Source organism: Globicephala melas, chromosome 10 (genome assembly GCF_963455315.2).
Source record: "Globicephala melas chromosome 10, mGloMel1.2, whole genome shotgun sequence".
Lineage (NCBI taxonomy): Eukaryota > Metazoa > Chordata > Mammalia > Artiodactyla > Delphinidae > Globicephala > Globicephala melas.
The window spans coordinates 84,837,027-84,854,094 of record NC_083323.1 but is presented as its reverse complement, the minus strand read 5'-3'; the positions used below and the strand labels follow the sequence as shown (position 1 = coordinate 84,854,094).

The 17,068-nt window shown below is 37.0% G+C and overlaps 1 protein-coding gene across 15 annotated transcripts in view; it reads right to left on the bottom strand.

Moving 5' to 3' along the window:
• Window positions 1-5,257: 5,257 nt before the first annotated feature.
• Window positions 5,258-17,068, bottom strand: part of C2CD5 (C2 calcium dependent domain containing 5) — an 82,538-nt gene continuing 70,727 nt past the window's right edge. For 7 of the 15 annotated variants that reach the window (XM_060305948.1, XM_060305949.1, XM_060305956.1 and 4 more), the window contains 5 exons: window positions 12,636-12,686; window positions 11,635-11,736; window positions 10,124-10,314; window positions 7,281-7,427; window positions 5,258-6,583 (listed from right to left, as the gene is read on the bottom strand). In XM_060305948.1, the coding sequence (XP_060161931.1) occupies window positions 6,452-6,583; window positions 7,281-7,427; window positions 10,124-10,314; window positions 11,635-11,736; window positions 12,636-12,686 (623 nt within the window). In that variant the 3' untranslated portion in view covers window positions 5,258-6,451. The remainder of the gene's footprint in view (window positions 6,584-7,280; window positions 7,428-10,123; window positions 10,315-11,634; window positions 11,737-12,635; window positions 12,687-17,068) is intronic. The other 8 variants (XM_060305952.1, XM_060305953.1, XM_060305951.1 and 5 more) reach the window with 3 other exon arrangements.

Sequence of the window (17,068 nt, the reverse complement as noted above, 5' to 3'; positions counted from 1 at the left end):
TCTTAGAGCTCTAACGCACAGCATGGTGACTATGGTCAACAATACTGTATTACAAGCTTCAAAGTTGCTACAAGACTAGATCTTGTTATCACCACAAAAATATAACTGGAAAAATCCCTAAACAACACTCTTATAAATAACCCACTAGTCCAAGAGGAAATAAAACGGAAAATTGTAAAATACTTTGAATTTAATGAAAACAACATCTCAAAATTTGGGGAGCCTCTTAAAGTAGTGTATACAGAGAAATGTGTCACATTCACTTTTTTTTTTTTTTGTGGTACGCGGGCCTCTCACTGTTGTGGCCTCTCCCGTTGTGGAGCACAGGCTCTGGACGCACAGGCTCAGCAGCCATGGCTCACGGGCCCAGCCGCTCTGCGGCATGTGGGATCTTCCCAGACTGGGGCACGAACCCGTGTCCCCTGCATCGGCAGGCAGACTCTCAACCACTGCGCCACCAGGGAAGCCCCACATTCACTTTTATATATTAGAAAAGAAGAAAGGCCTCAAATCAATGATCTAAGCTTCCACCTTAGAAGAAACTAGAAAAATAAGAGCAAATTAAACCAAAACAAGTGTCAGGAAGGAAATATAAAGATAAGAGCAGACTCAAATAGCATTGACAACAGAGGAAAAAACAATAGAGAAAAATCAATAAAACCAAAAGTGGGTTCTTTGAAAATGTCAATTAATGACATAAACTTCCAGCCAAGCTTATCAAGAAAAGAAGTGAGGAGCCGCAAATTACCGATATCAGGAATTAAAGAGGATACATCACTACAGTTCCCACAGATATTACAAAGATAAATAAGGAGCTAGTATTAATAACTTTATAGCAATAAACCACAAATCAGAAAAAACAAATTACTTAGACACAAACTACCAATGCTTACACAAGAAGAAAAAGATAACCTGAACAGCCCCATATCTATTAATAAATTCAATAAAATCAATTTATAGTTAAAGGTATTTGAACAAAGAAAACTCAAGACTCAGATGGCTTCATAGGAAAATTCTATCACACATTTATGGAAAAAAATAGCATCAATTTTAGACAAACTTCTGGAAAATAAAAAAGGAGGGAACATTTTGTTTAACATTTGAAAATTTGGTTTTAACATTTGAAAATCAATAAGTGTAATTCACCATATCAGCAAACTGAAGAAGAAAATTCATCTGATCATCTCAGTAGATGGAGAGTAAGCACTTGATAATATTCAGAGCATGTTGGAAAAACCCACAGATAACATCATACTTAATAGTGAATGCCTTCCCCCTGAGGTCTGGAACAGGCTAGAATATCCACCCTTATCACTCTACATTGTATTTACTTAATAATTTAATAAGGTAATAATTAATAAGGCCAATTTAGTAAGGAACAAGAAAAATAAATATAAGCTATTTAGATTCAAAGGAATAAATAAAACTGTCCCCATGTACAATCATAAAATGATTGTCTACAGGAAAACTCCAAAGAAACACAGAAAAATCTACTAGAATCAATACATGGCTGCAGGATGCAAGATCAATGTAAAAAATCAATTATACTTGTATATACTAAAAATCAATTTTCAACAAAGATACCATGTCAATCCAATGTAGAAAAGCTAGTCAACATTGTCCATTGCTGGAGCAATTGGACATCCATATGCAAGCAAATGAATGAATGAATAAATCCTTGACCCCTACCTCACACCATATAAAAACATAACTTGAAATGATCATGTACCTAAATGTAAAGCCAAAAACTGTGAAAATTCTAGAAAATGTTTCTGAGGTTCATCAGGCAAAAATTTCTTAGATAGAACACAGCACAAACCAAAGAAGAAAAAAAAAAGAATGACTTCATCAAAATTAAACACTTCTTTTCCTCAAAAGATAATGTTTAAGGAACACAAAATAAGCCACAGACTGAGGGGAAATATTTGCAAAATACATATTTTTTAAAAAAACCTGACATCTAGAATTTATAGCTCTCACAACTCAGTTGACAGCTGCTTAGCACTAGGAACTGAAACTTGGCAGCCTTCCTCGAATGGAGTAGGCATGGAGGAAATTACCTGCTAAAGAATCCTGGAAACCTGTATGGGAGTCTTGGCCGGTTTGGCACCCTTGCTGCAGGAGACCATCTTCTACTGTGTGGAACCCATTCCAACAGCGACACCATGTGGCAGTGAGAAGCAAATGCAAACCAAAGAGGTTCTGGAAGCTGATTGATTGAATATCTGGGGGACTGTGTCAAGCCCCTAGAATTGACGATGACTTCAAAGACTGGAGATTATGGATTTCTGCTAATTATTCAGATGTGTATTCCAATTAAAAAATTAATTGGAAAATAAAAGTTAACAATTGTACCTTGAGTCTGCGAAGCATTTCATATTAGATGTTACCATAAGTGGCATAACTATGGTAACTTGATACTTGAACTATATCTCTACAATTTAAACTTATGAGAACTTGTATTAGTTTTCCATTGCTACCATAACAAATGATCACAAACCGAGTGACTTAAGTTTATCTTACAGTTCCACAGGTCATAAGTCTGACGTGGGTCTCACCAGGCTAAAACCAAGCTGTTGGCTTCAGCCCTGTTCCTTTCTAGAGGCTCGAGGGGAGAATCTGTTTCCTCACCCATTTAAGTTGTTGGCAAAATTCAGTTCCTTGCAGTTGTAGAACTGAGAACCTCATTTCCTTGCTGGCTGTCAGCATCCAGATGCCACCCACATTCCTTGGTTTGTAGCTCCCTTCTTCCTTCTTGAAAGCCAGCAGGTTGAGTTCACCTCTCATCGAATCTCCCTGACCTACTCTTCTACCCCTCCTTTCCACTTTTAAGGATTCAACTGATTAGATTCGAGGACCCTCGAAGATAACCTTGGATAATTTCCCCATCTCAAGGTCTTTAGCTTTGATCCTAACTTCAAAGTCCCTTTTGTCATGTAAGGTAATAGATTCCCAGGCCCTGGAGATTCAGCTCTGCAGAGGGTGGCAGGAGGGCCATTATTCTGCCTACTATAAATATGTATTTTTTAAAGTTTAAAAGTCTAATCTTAAAAATGTCTTGACATTTCTACTGGAGAAAAGTCAAAACTTTTTAGGATAGGATTTACCCAATCCTTCCCAATATTTCCTTCAGCCTGGTTCCTTATTCCCCTCCATTCAGCCTATACTAGATTTAACTTGAGGTCAACAAAGGGTTTTTGATAAACCTCCTGAAGTAGCGTGCAAAATTTTACATCTATGCTTATTCTTCTGGAGACAAGGTACAGAGCTTAGATCAGATTCTCAAAGTACTCGTTGAAAGACCCTCCCCCTGAAAAAAGAAAAAGCTACAAAAGTGCTTGACAATAAATATGTTGCTTTCGCATAACGTACATTTTCATGCTTCCACGTTTTTCTGCATCTCGTTCAGTGCGGCTGGGGGCTATCGTGGGAAGACTGTGAATCTCTCAGGCGTCTGACTCAAGCTAAAGCTGGTCAAGTGGTGATGGCACTTATCTAATAACAAATAATGAAGGTAGCAAGTCTGATGGGGAGCCACCAAGACGAAAGCAATTCAGGACAAGTTGGATGAACCTGCAAGACAGCCAAAAACTCGAGGGGAGGTCATCTTAACTCAGGGAATCTAAGGAAGGAAAGTCATACTATCTATAATAAAATTACAAGTTTGGATATGATCAAAGTTGCCATAAGCTACATGGATGGACAGCAAAATCAGGGGAAGTTTTGTCACACATATGGCAGATGATCTATCAATAAGAAGTCAACCCCATAGAACAGAAATCCTATTTTCACAGGAAAGTGTGAACTTAAATAAAAAGGTTTTATTCATAATAGGCAAAAATGTCCAAATGGGGATGCATCTAGAAAGTATTATACTAAGTGAAATTTACCAAGCACAAGATCCTATTTACATGGAAGGGGAAGTGAACTGACTGCAAAAGGGAACAGGGTGTGCTCTTCGGGGGACGAAATGTTATCTTGGTTACGCAACTGAACCTATTTGTCAAAACTTGTACACTTACATTTTATTGAATGTAAATTATACCTCATTAGCATACTTTAATATGTAAGAAGGATACATACTAGGTTATTAACATGGATTGGGAGGGATGATATGGGGGAAGAGAAAGCTAGGTGTAAAGGTAAAAAATAAAACTTTTTAAAAATTATGTACATGATCCAATTTATGCATTTATGAAAAATTATATGTGTGTGCATGAAGAAGCCTGTCAGCTATCTGACGCTGCAATATTGAAATCCAACACTTGCATCCTTGGCATGTTCAAATTTAGGGGTAGATCAGGTGATGGAAGCCAGATGGTGATGGATTACAGCAGAGTAGGAGGTGGAGGAAGTGGGACAGTGAGTCTAGCAAACTAACAAAGTATTGGTTAAATTGTGTAGTTCAGCTTTGGAGCAGTAATAAAGAATGAGAGAAACTATGAGGTGTGCTGTTAGATCCCATAACTGGCCTCAATATTTCCAAAAGATTAAGTCCCAGCACGTCTAAAATGATGTTTCTGAGGGAATCCACATACAGGGAACAGCAGCAACTCTTGGGGCATCAGGTAACATCAGCTTTTCTGGAAGGAGCCAATCTTGGCATGGGCTGACTGTACTTCACAGGTAACCCACACTGAGCAAACGGCCTGGGTCTGCAGACAACAAGCCTGAGTTCTGTAACTCTGGCTTTTCTAGAAATCAGCCTGTGCCTCTGTTTAGTATCCAAATATTCAGACCAAAATGGAGATAACGTCACCCAGCTAGTTTTATGTTTTAAGAATTAGTAACAACGCATATGCACAGGATGTGGCACAAAACAGGTACTCAATTAGTGATAATTACATTATGAATCCCCTGCCAAGAAAGGACTCAGAAACATACTCAGGAATCCCAAAATAGCTGCTGGATGGATGGATGGATAAACAAAACTATGAACAAGTCAGTCAATTCCAGGGACCTGCCTATTTTTCTAGACTGAGCTTAAGTATCATTTCCTTGGGGAAGCTACCTTCATCCCAAGCTACACACATTTTCTCACTTAATGTTGTAGGTTTCCTACCAAAGGCAATGAGAGTAGCACAATTACATATGTATTTTTTCCCGCAAATTAAGAACAGGGCCTTGCATATAGTATACGCACAACAGATGACTGTTGACTAAAGAAATGAACGGAGATGATCAGATGGAAAGTGATTTCTGACCACTGACAGTACTACATCAAAGAGGCAAAAAAAGAGATTTAGGAATATTCCAGTTTATAAATTTTTTTATTTAAAAAATAAAATTATAAACAAAGTACAGAAAAATATTGACACCTGTGATAACAAGGAAATGACTCCTAATCTTTAGGGCAGTTGTTATCCTGGAAGAGCAAAATCATGAGTTTTATAAAGAAATTTTGTTGTGCAAAGGAGGAATGTACTTTTAAAGGTTCACTTGTAATAGGTATTTGGCATTGACAAAAAAAGTATTTCTATCCATATATTCAACATTCTGCAGCATATTTACATTCAAGTTACATTTCCAAACTCTATGCCAAATACGGTCTAACTCACCATCAAAAATCCCTAAGATATTACTAAAATTCTGTTTATTTGGTGGGAGTGCAGTATGACTTTATTAGAAAATAATTTTATGTTCCTTCTAGATCAATTATATTTTAACTACTTCAACAAAATTCACTGGCCTTTTCTTCCCAGTTGAAGCCAAGCCTCTTCCAGACAAATTAAACACAAATTGAAACTTGGCTAGAAACGAAGTTATATAGTAATGTTTTTCCTCCTTCCTTATTTAAACTTCCAATGGAAGGACACTGGCTCTGATTAATTGCTTTTCTTTTCCAGTAGTTAGGACATATTATGGATACCAGTTGCAGAATTTTAACTTCTTTTTCAAAGATGGCTGAAGCAATTTTCCCTTTCAGTTGTTACCAAATTCCTCATCAAAATAACATACTAAGAAACCCACGTAGTTTTCTGAAAACTTTTCTCCATTTTCCCCATACATTCCTTGAATCAGATGACTTACTCATTAACAATTTGTTCATTTCTTGCTTAGTTTCTCTAAATTACACTAGGAGAGCTATCCTAATTTCCTTATAATCTTACCATTTCATTTTCTAAATTATGATTTTATTAAAATCAACATAAATTATACATAGCTTCCCTCTTTACTACAGTTCTCAGAGAAGTTTATCTGAACTTCCTGGGGGGGAGGTGCAGTCAAGGCTCCACTGGGCCTGTCCGTCTAGGCTGGCCAAACTAAAATGTCAAGATTTGAACATTCTCAGGCCTCCAAGTGATTCCAGACAAATCGAATATACTCATAATGTATCAATTCTTCCTCAATTCTCTCAAGTCCATTTTTTACATCTAGTAAGATAAATGAATGACAAAACACAGGAGACCCATGAATGTCATTTAGTGAAGCTCATTCTTTCTAACGGACTTCAGGTTGTAACTTCTCCTCCAGTACATGAGGGCTGGCAGGTGGCAGCAGGTTGCTGAGTTGACACCACTTCTAATTCAGATTCACGAACAAAAACCACTGCATCACCACTTACGTTTATAAGACACTGTGCCTATAAGAACAACAGGACATGTTCAGTCACAAACTCAACAACACGCTCATACGCTTCTGGCTACCCTGGGGGCAGTGCCGTAGAGCTGAAGAAGCGTACAACCCAAGAGAAAAATGAGCAAAGGATAAGAAGGCAATTCACAGGAAACAAACAAACTCATTAATACAGTTATTTAATTTTTTAAAGGGATTTTTAACAATTGTAAGTGAGTTATTAAAAAACTGATAAAAGAAATTTATTCTAAGATTTAACCTAAGCAACATTCCCTTGTCCCCATTAACAGAATTACATTACTTATTAGAAATAAACAGTGTGGCCCCATCATGATGTACTCTTCACCAGCAGGGCGATTAGAACTGGACAGCATCACATTCCAAACCAGAGGGCGTCTTTTAACTGTCCTCCGTTAGCCATCACTGGATCCCAACGACCCACCAAGAAGGTGGAGGAAACAGTAATTTAGGAGCAAAACTTCCAGAGGTATTTAAGAATAATAACTAGTCACTGGGGATGTGAAAACAGCATCTGACCTATGCAGGACCATGGTTACCAACATATTCATTAAAACATGTTTTAAGCCTCTAGAGTCAAAGAGCTTTGAAGAGCAATTCTCTTTTTCGGGGGAAGGTGGGAGGTGAAAAGGCCATGGGATACATTCACAGGTTCCCGCCATCAGAGGTTTTTAACCCCATCTCACCTGGTTTTTATTTGGATTCTCCATGAAGACACACTGTTTCATTATGTAGGAGACAACAGCATTCCCTCCCAGTGCAGCCACGTGAGCTCTCACCATCGCAAACACTTCAGCAATAAAAGCATGGAGAAAACCACTGACACCTCCTTCCTAAATGATGACGCGCAAAAAACCAAACTGGATACATGTGTAAACTAATGTACATAAAACATCAAAGAATACATATTAAAACATCTTAAGTGATCTTAATATAACGGACGATCATTTTAATTCCCTCCATAATGGGGATTTGTTGCATGAATGAACAAACAAACCTTTACTGAGCACATGTCTACGACAGGGATTACTATCTTCATTTTACAGATGATGAAACTGAAGCTCAGAGAATCTGTGATGTGCCCATGACGAGCCAGGACCACAGAGCTAGTGGACAGATGGCAGAGCAAGAGTTCTAACTGTCCCTCCATCTTCAGCACCTCCCTCTATCAAGTCGTTCCCATCATCATTCAAATAAATTGATGGTAAATAAAAACAATGAGACTTCTCTGCTATCCATATCTCCTATTCTGAAAATGAACCAGGTTCCAGTCGCACTTGTCTTTTTCAGTTTCTCAAAGGTGTGACATCTTTTCCTGCCTCGGGGTCATTGCACATGAAGGTTCCACACCCAATTTTCCACCAGGGTAACTTTTACTCAATTCTTCAGGTCCTGGTTTACATGTGACTTCCTCAGAGAAACCTTCCTTATCAGATCTAAATTAAGTTCTCCCATTATATTCTCTGACAGGCCCTGTCTTATTTCTTTACATGACTTACTATTACTAGGAGTTACCTGTTAATCACATGATTATTTATTTACTGTCCACCATGCCCGAGTTCCACTAGACTAAATCCCATCAGGTCGGGAACTGACTCTGCTGTGCTCACAACTACATACGCTAACACCTACTTCAACAGATGCACGTACTAAGTGGTCCGTACATATTAGTTAGGGAATTAAATCCAATAGTTTGGGGAACTTTTTCAGTGTTCAAAAACAAACAAAACAGAAACCAAAGGCTAAATGAGAGCTTAAAATGCTTCTCAACCTAAGTTTTCCACAAATTTTACTGGATGTTATTTATAGTCTAGGAAGAAATTTCCAACTTTAAACTGGAGGTTAAGGACAAAATTCAATACACTGTTAGAAGAACCATTCGTCCAGGTCACATCTTTCTGAAAAGTCACAGGATGCTACATAAAGTTTTGTACAGGTATCTCTCTTTGTAATTAAGGAATTAAGTTGAGTTGTGTCAGCCTGCCTCTGACTCAATCATCACCCGGGACAGCTTTTTCTTTTACTTTTATCAGTTTCCCTCCTCCATCTCAAATCAAGAAATTCTGATAGCAGAGTAACAGAGACTACAGAGGGGTAATTTTTAAAAGATTATATAATTGTAAGCAAATAATTCACCAAGCAATGAATAAATTTGGGATATTATACCATACAGTTAATATTACAAATCTCTGTTGAAAGGAAATCTACTGTGAAGTAACATTTTGGGGTATGGTTGCTTAAGCAGTAGAGAAGGCACTTAGGAAATAAAATTTTATGGATTCAATAGTACAATATCCATGTGCTAGTAAGAGCAACCGGAAAAGGTCAATTCACCAATCTATGCCAGCTTCTCACACCCAAATTTCTTTGTCAAACTTAATAAAAGTGTCTCCTATTTTAATTCTACACTAAAAGGTTTTTGAGAGCATCTTAAGATAGTTTCTTTCCCATCTCAACACAATTAGAATATGATTTTAAAAGTAATTTATCTTAAAGGAAACATCTATCTAATTAGTTAATCTGTCAGAAGTCACTCCCTCACTTACACAAAAACAACTTATGTTTACTCTGCACCAGGCACTGTGCTAGGTGCAGGAGGGTGAGCATGATATCAAAAATTAATAAGCAAGCTGTTATTTCCAAGAAAGTATAGAAACACTGCTAATGAAGCAATGGGGAAAAAGCATAGTTAAGTCATGTTTATAATGAACACACTTTTTAAAAATACAAACTACCGCTGAAGTAAATTTTGAAGAGTTTATTGGGTTTCACACCTAAATAATTAAAAAATTTCCCCATTCACAGTAATTTGCTTAGCAGTTCTGCTCCAAAACATAAGACAAATAGAAATATAATCTTTTCTTGAGTTTAAATTCCTCTGTAATGCAAAATATAGTAGGCTGACTCTGATTCTTAACTTTGACTACATCAAGTAGAAGATTAGAACTGCTGTTACTTAAAAAAAAAATTAAAGTTTAATGATACCCAGCCAGTGTGAGGTAAGAACTTGAACATTTTTACACACTGACGGCGAGAGGGGAAAAAAACAAGCGGCCTCAGTTTTTTTCAGAGGAAGAAAACGATAGAGCTAAATGACATAAACAATCCCCAAGACATCTCTCCATGATACAGTCCCTTACTATTTCTAAATGTAAACCCTTAAAAATTGCTATTTAAATATATCTCAGGCAAATACCTACTGAGAAGACTAAGCTGTTCTTTCAGGGCTGTTTTAAACCTCTAATCAAACGCGGATACATTTATTTGTTTTAGTTACCACATGATAAGGACCTGGAGTTTCTAATAACAAATGGGATTAAACACAACACAACTCTTGTGATAATACTAGCTGCTAGAGACAATCCAGACAGGTTATGAAAAAAAGTGTGTGTGTGTGTGTGTGTGTGTGTGTGTGTGTGTGTTACTTCTGGCAAATAAACAACCAATTTGAAACTTGTTTGGTTTTGATACTAATATCTTCAACCACAGAAAACGCACAAAAACAATTAAATAACAACTATAAAATTACCTCACGAAGAGAAGTGGTTTCCCGAATAAAAAACATGTTAATTATCCCAAGATATTTCGTTATTTTTGCTCCAGGAATGAAGGAAAGAGGTGTCATCTTAACCACGCCAACTGTAGAATTTGCACAAGGTGGAGAAGAACGATTCCGGAAATTTCCTTCACCCACTGGACTTGCTTTTTCGACTGTCACAGCTAAAATTGGAGAAAGAAGAGAAAGCATCAAGATCATATGCTGGTGACTCAATTATTCCCTAAGGTTTCCAAATAAGTGGTGACAACATTCAGCTGTCTGTGAGGCTAAGCCATGTCATGAAAGAAAAGAAATTATCATGCACTGCATGCAATTAAAAATAGAGAGAGAAAGGAAAACATAAGAGGAAATGCTGGAATGGAATCTTTTGGAAGAAAAATGGCATTCCTGCAAAAGAAAATGTTGATGAGGTGGAGCTACACACACAATGATCGTTATAAAGTGAAGAAAAAGCGGTAGAGCATTAAAAATTATCTGCTGTAGGAACAAATTATTACAAGGAGAGTGTGAAAGTTGTTACATTTCCCAGTGCAGCTTTTTTTCAGACGACTTCATCATTGTCAATTTGTAGATAAACCATATCTTAACTAGTTGTAGTAGGTTTCTTTTCCAAACCTTCTCGATCAAACTCATAATAATTTAAAAAATTCAACAAATGACCTTGGCTGTCTAAAAGTTGTTTGTTCATGAAATAACAAATAATAGCTACCACTTATCCAATAACTACTATAAACCAGACATATATACATATATATACACACACACACATATATGTATATATATAATCCTTACAACAACCCAGCAACGTAGGTGTTATCTCCATTTTACACGTGAGGAAACTGAGGCTCACAAAACTTAAATAACTTGCCCAAGGTCACACAGCTATTAAAATGGCACTACTAGGATTCAAAACCATATCTGGCTGGTTCCATATCTTGTGATCTTCTCCCTAAAACACAGTTCCTTCCCTTTAATGTAAAATCTTTCACTCAAATACCTCAAAGTCTACCAAAACACATGGAGTATAGATAAAGAACATGTAAGTACTGATCCTGAATCTAGCAGTGAGATAAGAGTTGACCACTTTCTCTCTGGAAATACCTCATTCTTTTATCACTCTGGATATCGCTCTTAGTAAACTGACAAATACCGTACACTACCTAGTACCTTGGGTCCTGGAAGAGTGTCTCTTCAATAAGAGAGCTCATCATTTCCTTACACTAGATGATATAATATCTATATACTTGCAAGAATACCTTCACAAAAATAAAATACTAAAAACACAACCCTACAGTTAAAGTTAAAAAAATCTAAAGGCCCTTCAATAGCTTTTGCTAAATGACCTTTAGAGTCTGCAGCTTTCACACTCCAATACATGATTGATTGGCAATGTTATTACTGAGTAGTCAGGTCTAGCCTTCACCACTGGGAAATCAAGGATATGCTTCTCAGATTGTAACATGGTAGAAACATCGGCCTACTTGTCTTAATTGATCCACGCCTTATGGTCTGAGCTTTCAGTTTAATGAGCTCTATCCAGCTGCTGCATCTGTCTGCAAAGGAACTGTAATCAACTGACGTTGCTGAAAACACAGACAGAAAACAAAAGAAAAAACAAAGAAAAAATATGGATGACGTCTCTTACTCGTCATAACACTCCTTCCGATGACGTAATTTAACCGTAACTTAGGGGAAAAAGTGGTCCTTTTCAAGTCAGGTAAGAGAGATAGTAAAGAGTCAAGCTTTAGACACTGATTTGTCCAAAACCAAGTTCTTGGCTGGCTGAGCATCTTTGGTGATGTCACAGCTGTGTGGTCTCTTAGGGGGAATGGAAGCGGGTCTAACAGAGAGATCAGGGAAAGGACCATACGCTGTGTTTTAACTAACTTCATTTCCCATTCTTTTTACTTCACACTGTTTTAGCTGTTTATATTCAGGGCTTTAATTTACAATCAGAACTTTGTGAATAATTCCTTGCCCTAATTTTACCCTGAAATCAAAAATAAAAATAATGAGAATCAAACGGTGAAGAATACATGAAAAAAAATCACTAGTTAACTTATCTTTTATTAAAATACCTTCTTTCTACCAATAGTAACAAGAAAGCCAAAGGGTTATTTTTGTCAATATTCTATTTCCATGTCTCATTTTGGCGACAAAGCTTCTGATAACATGGGGTGAGGGGCAAGTGTGAGCCTAACAAGTTCTCATTTTAAAAAGAATAACTTTTACTACTGCTGAGCTAAAAAACAATGTTAAAAAGCTAAAGCTTTAGTTTTAGAAAGTGGGACACTATTAAAATGCTAAAAATGTAAATATTTGTTTAATTACTATTTTGTAAGACACATTCTAACTACAATAAAGCCACATTTTGGTGTCTATTCCATCGTCCAGTGCATTTCTCTGATGTCTGTACGCTCATGAATCACCACACTAGAATTTCACACCTTTGGAGACTATTTGCTTGATTAGACAAACTCACCTCTCTGTGCAGCTGGTATACCTGAGTTAGAACTTGCACTCTCCAGGTGTTCTAATAAGACAATATGAACAACATTAGCTTGGGTGCTAAGTATAAGCAAGTATCTCTTCTTTGCTCTTGGTTAATACTCTCTAAAAGCCAGACGAATAGGAGGGAATCTTTATGGCTTCATTATAAAAGTAAACCAAATAGAAGTATTTAGGTTTAAAACACAGTTTCTATTGATATATGAAAACTAGCTTCATTAATAAATACCATGCCAAGAAAGATTACTTGTTAGTATAACACAAAAAAGGTTTCAGAAACTCTACACACAAAATATCAACACAGTAACAAATGTTAGTGGGATGGAAGCGGGATGTGAGAAAACTGAACAGAGAAAAGGGTCAACCTACTGGGAAGAAAATCTGAAATGAAAAACAGAAGGGAAATGTTTGTGGCGGAAGAGCCAGTAAGATTAAAAATTACAGACAAGGCAATGACCTATTTCTCACAGATAAACACAAACCTCAGCCGACCTGCCCCCTCACCACCAACCCCTTCATTCAAGGCCTTTGCTTTCAGCAGCTCCTTCTGGAGCTATCAAGACTTTGTGGAACTAAAAGGTGACCGCTCTCCACGGAAATAACTAGGAATCCCAAACTAGAATCCCCTTTACAGTAGGCTCATGAAAGCAGCATCCTGCATTCTCCCTGATAGTTTGTATTTTTACTATAGATATTTAAGTCATTGTACAAATTTAAACAGTACTATAAAAGAAAGAAAACTTCATAATCCATTTCTAATGTTCAGGCTCTATCCACAATGGCATTATTTGAATTTTTGTTTCAAAGAATTTCAGACCTGAGAATATAGTGTGGCCAAGATAGAAATAACACATAAAGACACTAAGAATAATTTGGGTCAGCCAGTCTTTTTTTAAATTATAAACTAAGTAAATATATGTATTTTGTCTCTGCTTAATGTGTTGACCTTCTGGTAATATTCTTAAATTAGCAAAAGTTATACTTTTCAAAAACTGGATTTATAGAATGTTTCTGTTGATTGGGTGCAATGGAAGTATCTCCCGCACCCACCCCACCCCCCAGTTTTTAAGGCAATGACCACAAGCTATACTGGAGAGTGTACAGTGGCTGACAATCCTCTTACAATACAGAACTGTCCGATAAAAGGGATCACTAGGTGAGGTCCATACAATGGCTATGAGGAGCGCACGCTGGACGCGCCCTGACCATCATGCCCTCAGACTGTAGTTCTAGAGGGAGTATCCTCCTGATTCAGCATCCTGAGGGGCAATGGAAGCCCAGGAAGCGATGGGACCTACAGGAGGAAGACCAGAACAGAACTGACATTCAGAGGCTTACCAGATCTCTAGGGACAGCTCAGCCTGGAAACAGACCCAGTGCAGAAGCTGGGACAGTAAATAGCCCACCCCAGGCTCATACATCCCAGGAGGGTTCCAGAGCTCTCGTATGTCCTGTGCAGTATATATAGCCTCGGTAAGTATAGACACAGAAAATATAGTCGGCATTAGGTATTCTGTTAAAGTTTTTAAAATGTGCGGATGGGAAGGAAACTAAAAGAAAAAGTGAAAATTACTAAAATTGTCTTCTATACCTTGATATTATCTTGGTAATACGGAATTCTCTAGTAGCAACTGTATATAATTTAATGGCAAGTACCCATGAAAAGAGCTTAAACATGTAGACGGTATCTGTTCCCATCTCTAAATATGCCAGGTGGAAAAAAACAAAGGTATACAATGATCTGTAGAATATTTGTGTTTTAAAAAAAGGATAGAGTATCCTTGTAAAGACAGACAATAACCTGTTAAAGAGTATCTTCCTCTTGCGAAGGAAAACGAAGGGAGAAGGAAGCTTTATTTTGGACAATGTGATTTTTTTTGTAGTATTTGAATTTTTCACCATGTACATTTAGTACACTTACTACTTTTCCAAAAAAAATTTTACGAAAGGTAGGGAAGAGGAGAAACAAGTGAGGGAAAATATTTATTCCCTGCCCTCAAATATGAATGTGTTTGAATTAAAATTTTAGAAGAACAAAACTTTTAAATTAGAGACATGGCTGAGCGACAAGATTTTTGACCTCACTGAAGGAGAGCAGGTTCATCTCCTAACATGCTTGCCAGGATGCTCATGTTTTCTCTCAGAGAAAAGGCCCAAGAGGAGCTGGTCCTGGCAGCAGCTGGACGTCAGCACCTCGGACTGGTCTGAACACCTCAAATATCTAATGACCTCAGACTCTCGGTCACTCTGCTCCTTCCAATTACAGTTTGGCTTCCCAGGTAATAACAGGCTTTTCACAAGAGAAGGAACTGCAGATATTAGCTGTCTGGCTCACTGACAAAGCAGTAATTCTGCTTAAGAATAAATAAATACGTATGCAATCTCTACGCCAATACTTAAAAAGACAACATATTTCATACTCAGGGGTAAATATCTTATTAAAAGTCCTTTGGGCTTTGTTGAGGAGCTGGCACCCAGTTCTGGCTATTTGCACATCTCTGGGGAAGAGTTTGACACAAATACTTCGTATGAGAGGCCCCACTGTAGCTGCAAAGACAGTCTACATCAAGCCACCCAGCAGCCCACTTCTCTTAGCATTTCCTTTCCCATTGAATACAATTTTGCTTTTTAAAGAAGTCACCAGTTACTGATAATCCCGCTATCCCTCAGAAAACAACCCTAGAAAGTTACTGAGGCAAACAGAACATGCAGATTGACTATTTTCTTACTACACTTGAGCAATTTTTAACAGGCCTTAGCGGAGTGGGGAGGGGGATTAACCTAGATTAAAGCAGTTTAGTGGAAATGAGCATATAGATGAAAAACAGAAAAAAAAATGTGGCAAGAATTCCTCCTCCCTCAATTATACACCTGCCAGTGCTTCCGAAGTTTGAGATGCTTCCATTATCCTAAATGACCAATGACAAAGGTATGGGTTAGCTATGATAGAGTTTTACACTGACTACTCTTCTAACAACTTACTTTCTACCATTAAAATTTACAGATCACCTTTGCTTTGAATAACTAAAAAGTATTTGAGATAATCTTTTCCAGTCACCCTAAGAAAATTACAAAATTTGAAAAACCTCCTGCAAATTCTGAAAAGGTTCTCTGGCAGATTAAAATATATGCAATCTGGAGTCTCTAAACTGTATGTTTTATTTTCCTGTTTAACCATTCTTAGTTTTAAATTATTATGATCAAAATTTGGTTTTATGTCCCTTTAAGCACTTCCATCAATCTATAATGCATTGATCAGCTATGTCTTATAACTATAAAATCTGGCTTAATGACTGAGTTAAACAAATGATGTACATAAACATTCAGTATAAATCTGGTCCATAATGGTCTTTAAATACTGGTGGATTGATAATGAAATTGCCATATTATAGTTAAAAATTACTAAGGCATATAGAAAGACACAAATTGCTTCGATCTGGATATTTCACTAGTAAAAAAAAAAAATTCAACTACATAGCTACACAGGTAATACATACAGTAGATGACAAAAGACATTAGCTGCCCTATTTGAGTCATTAAAGCTTCCAACCCCGGGTGTGCAACATTCTAACTCACTTGCTTTTCTTCTTCAATCCCCATCATTCACTCTTCCTCTCACTCCCATCCTTTGTATCCTTTTTTCCAAATAATCCTTGTTTTGGGTCAATAACCCAATTCAATTTTCTTTGCTTTTCACTCCCTCTTCCTCTGACTCTGGATTTCACTGCCCTCAAGCTCTTGGAAAAGCTAAGATTCCTTATCTCTACTTCTCCATCAACTCTTTCTCTCCTTCCCACTTCTTGGATGAGGTTTTCACATTTTCCACTCTTTAGTTTCTGTTTTCCTCTCATTCTCCTTCCCCTCAGCATTTTTCTCCTTTCAGGAGCCCTCACTCACTGCTGTGGCCATGGATAACATGAAGAACTTTAGCATTTTTCATAGTTGCTACCATTTGGTCACAATGACAAAATATATCTTAAAAAAATAAGAGAGAAAACAGACATGGAATGAACTCTTAATACATAAAAACATTTTTAGTTAGCATAAAGAATTATGTATACTTGTAAGAATTCAGAACCATTAGTTGGCAGGAAGAAGGAAAAGCTAACTTTTGTAGGTCTTATAGATTTATATTTCTAATTACAAGTTAAAATAATGTGAGGCAAGTCATTTAAGTTTAAAAAATTAAACTATCTTTTAAAATCAAATTTGGTTTAACAAAAAGTAATTCTGATAGCCGACCATAAAAATAAAGAAAAAAGCTTCAAATGTGGATACCTAATTATGGAGTATAATATATTGAGGGTGTAAGCAAACTTGTTTTCTTTTTTACTGAAATCCAGAATTTGACCTATATTTGTCTTATTCATCAGCAACTGCTCAGTGAAAAAAGAACTTCTCCCAGGC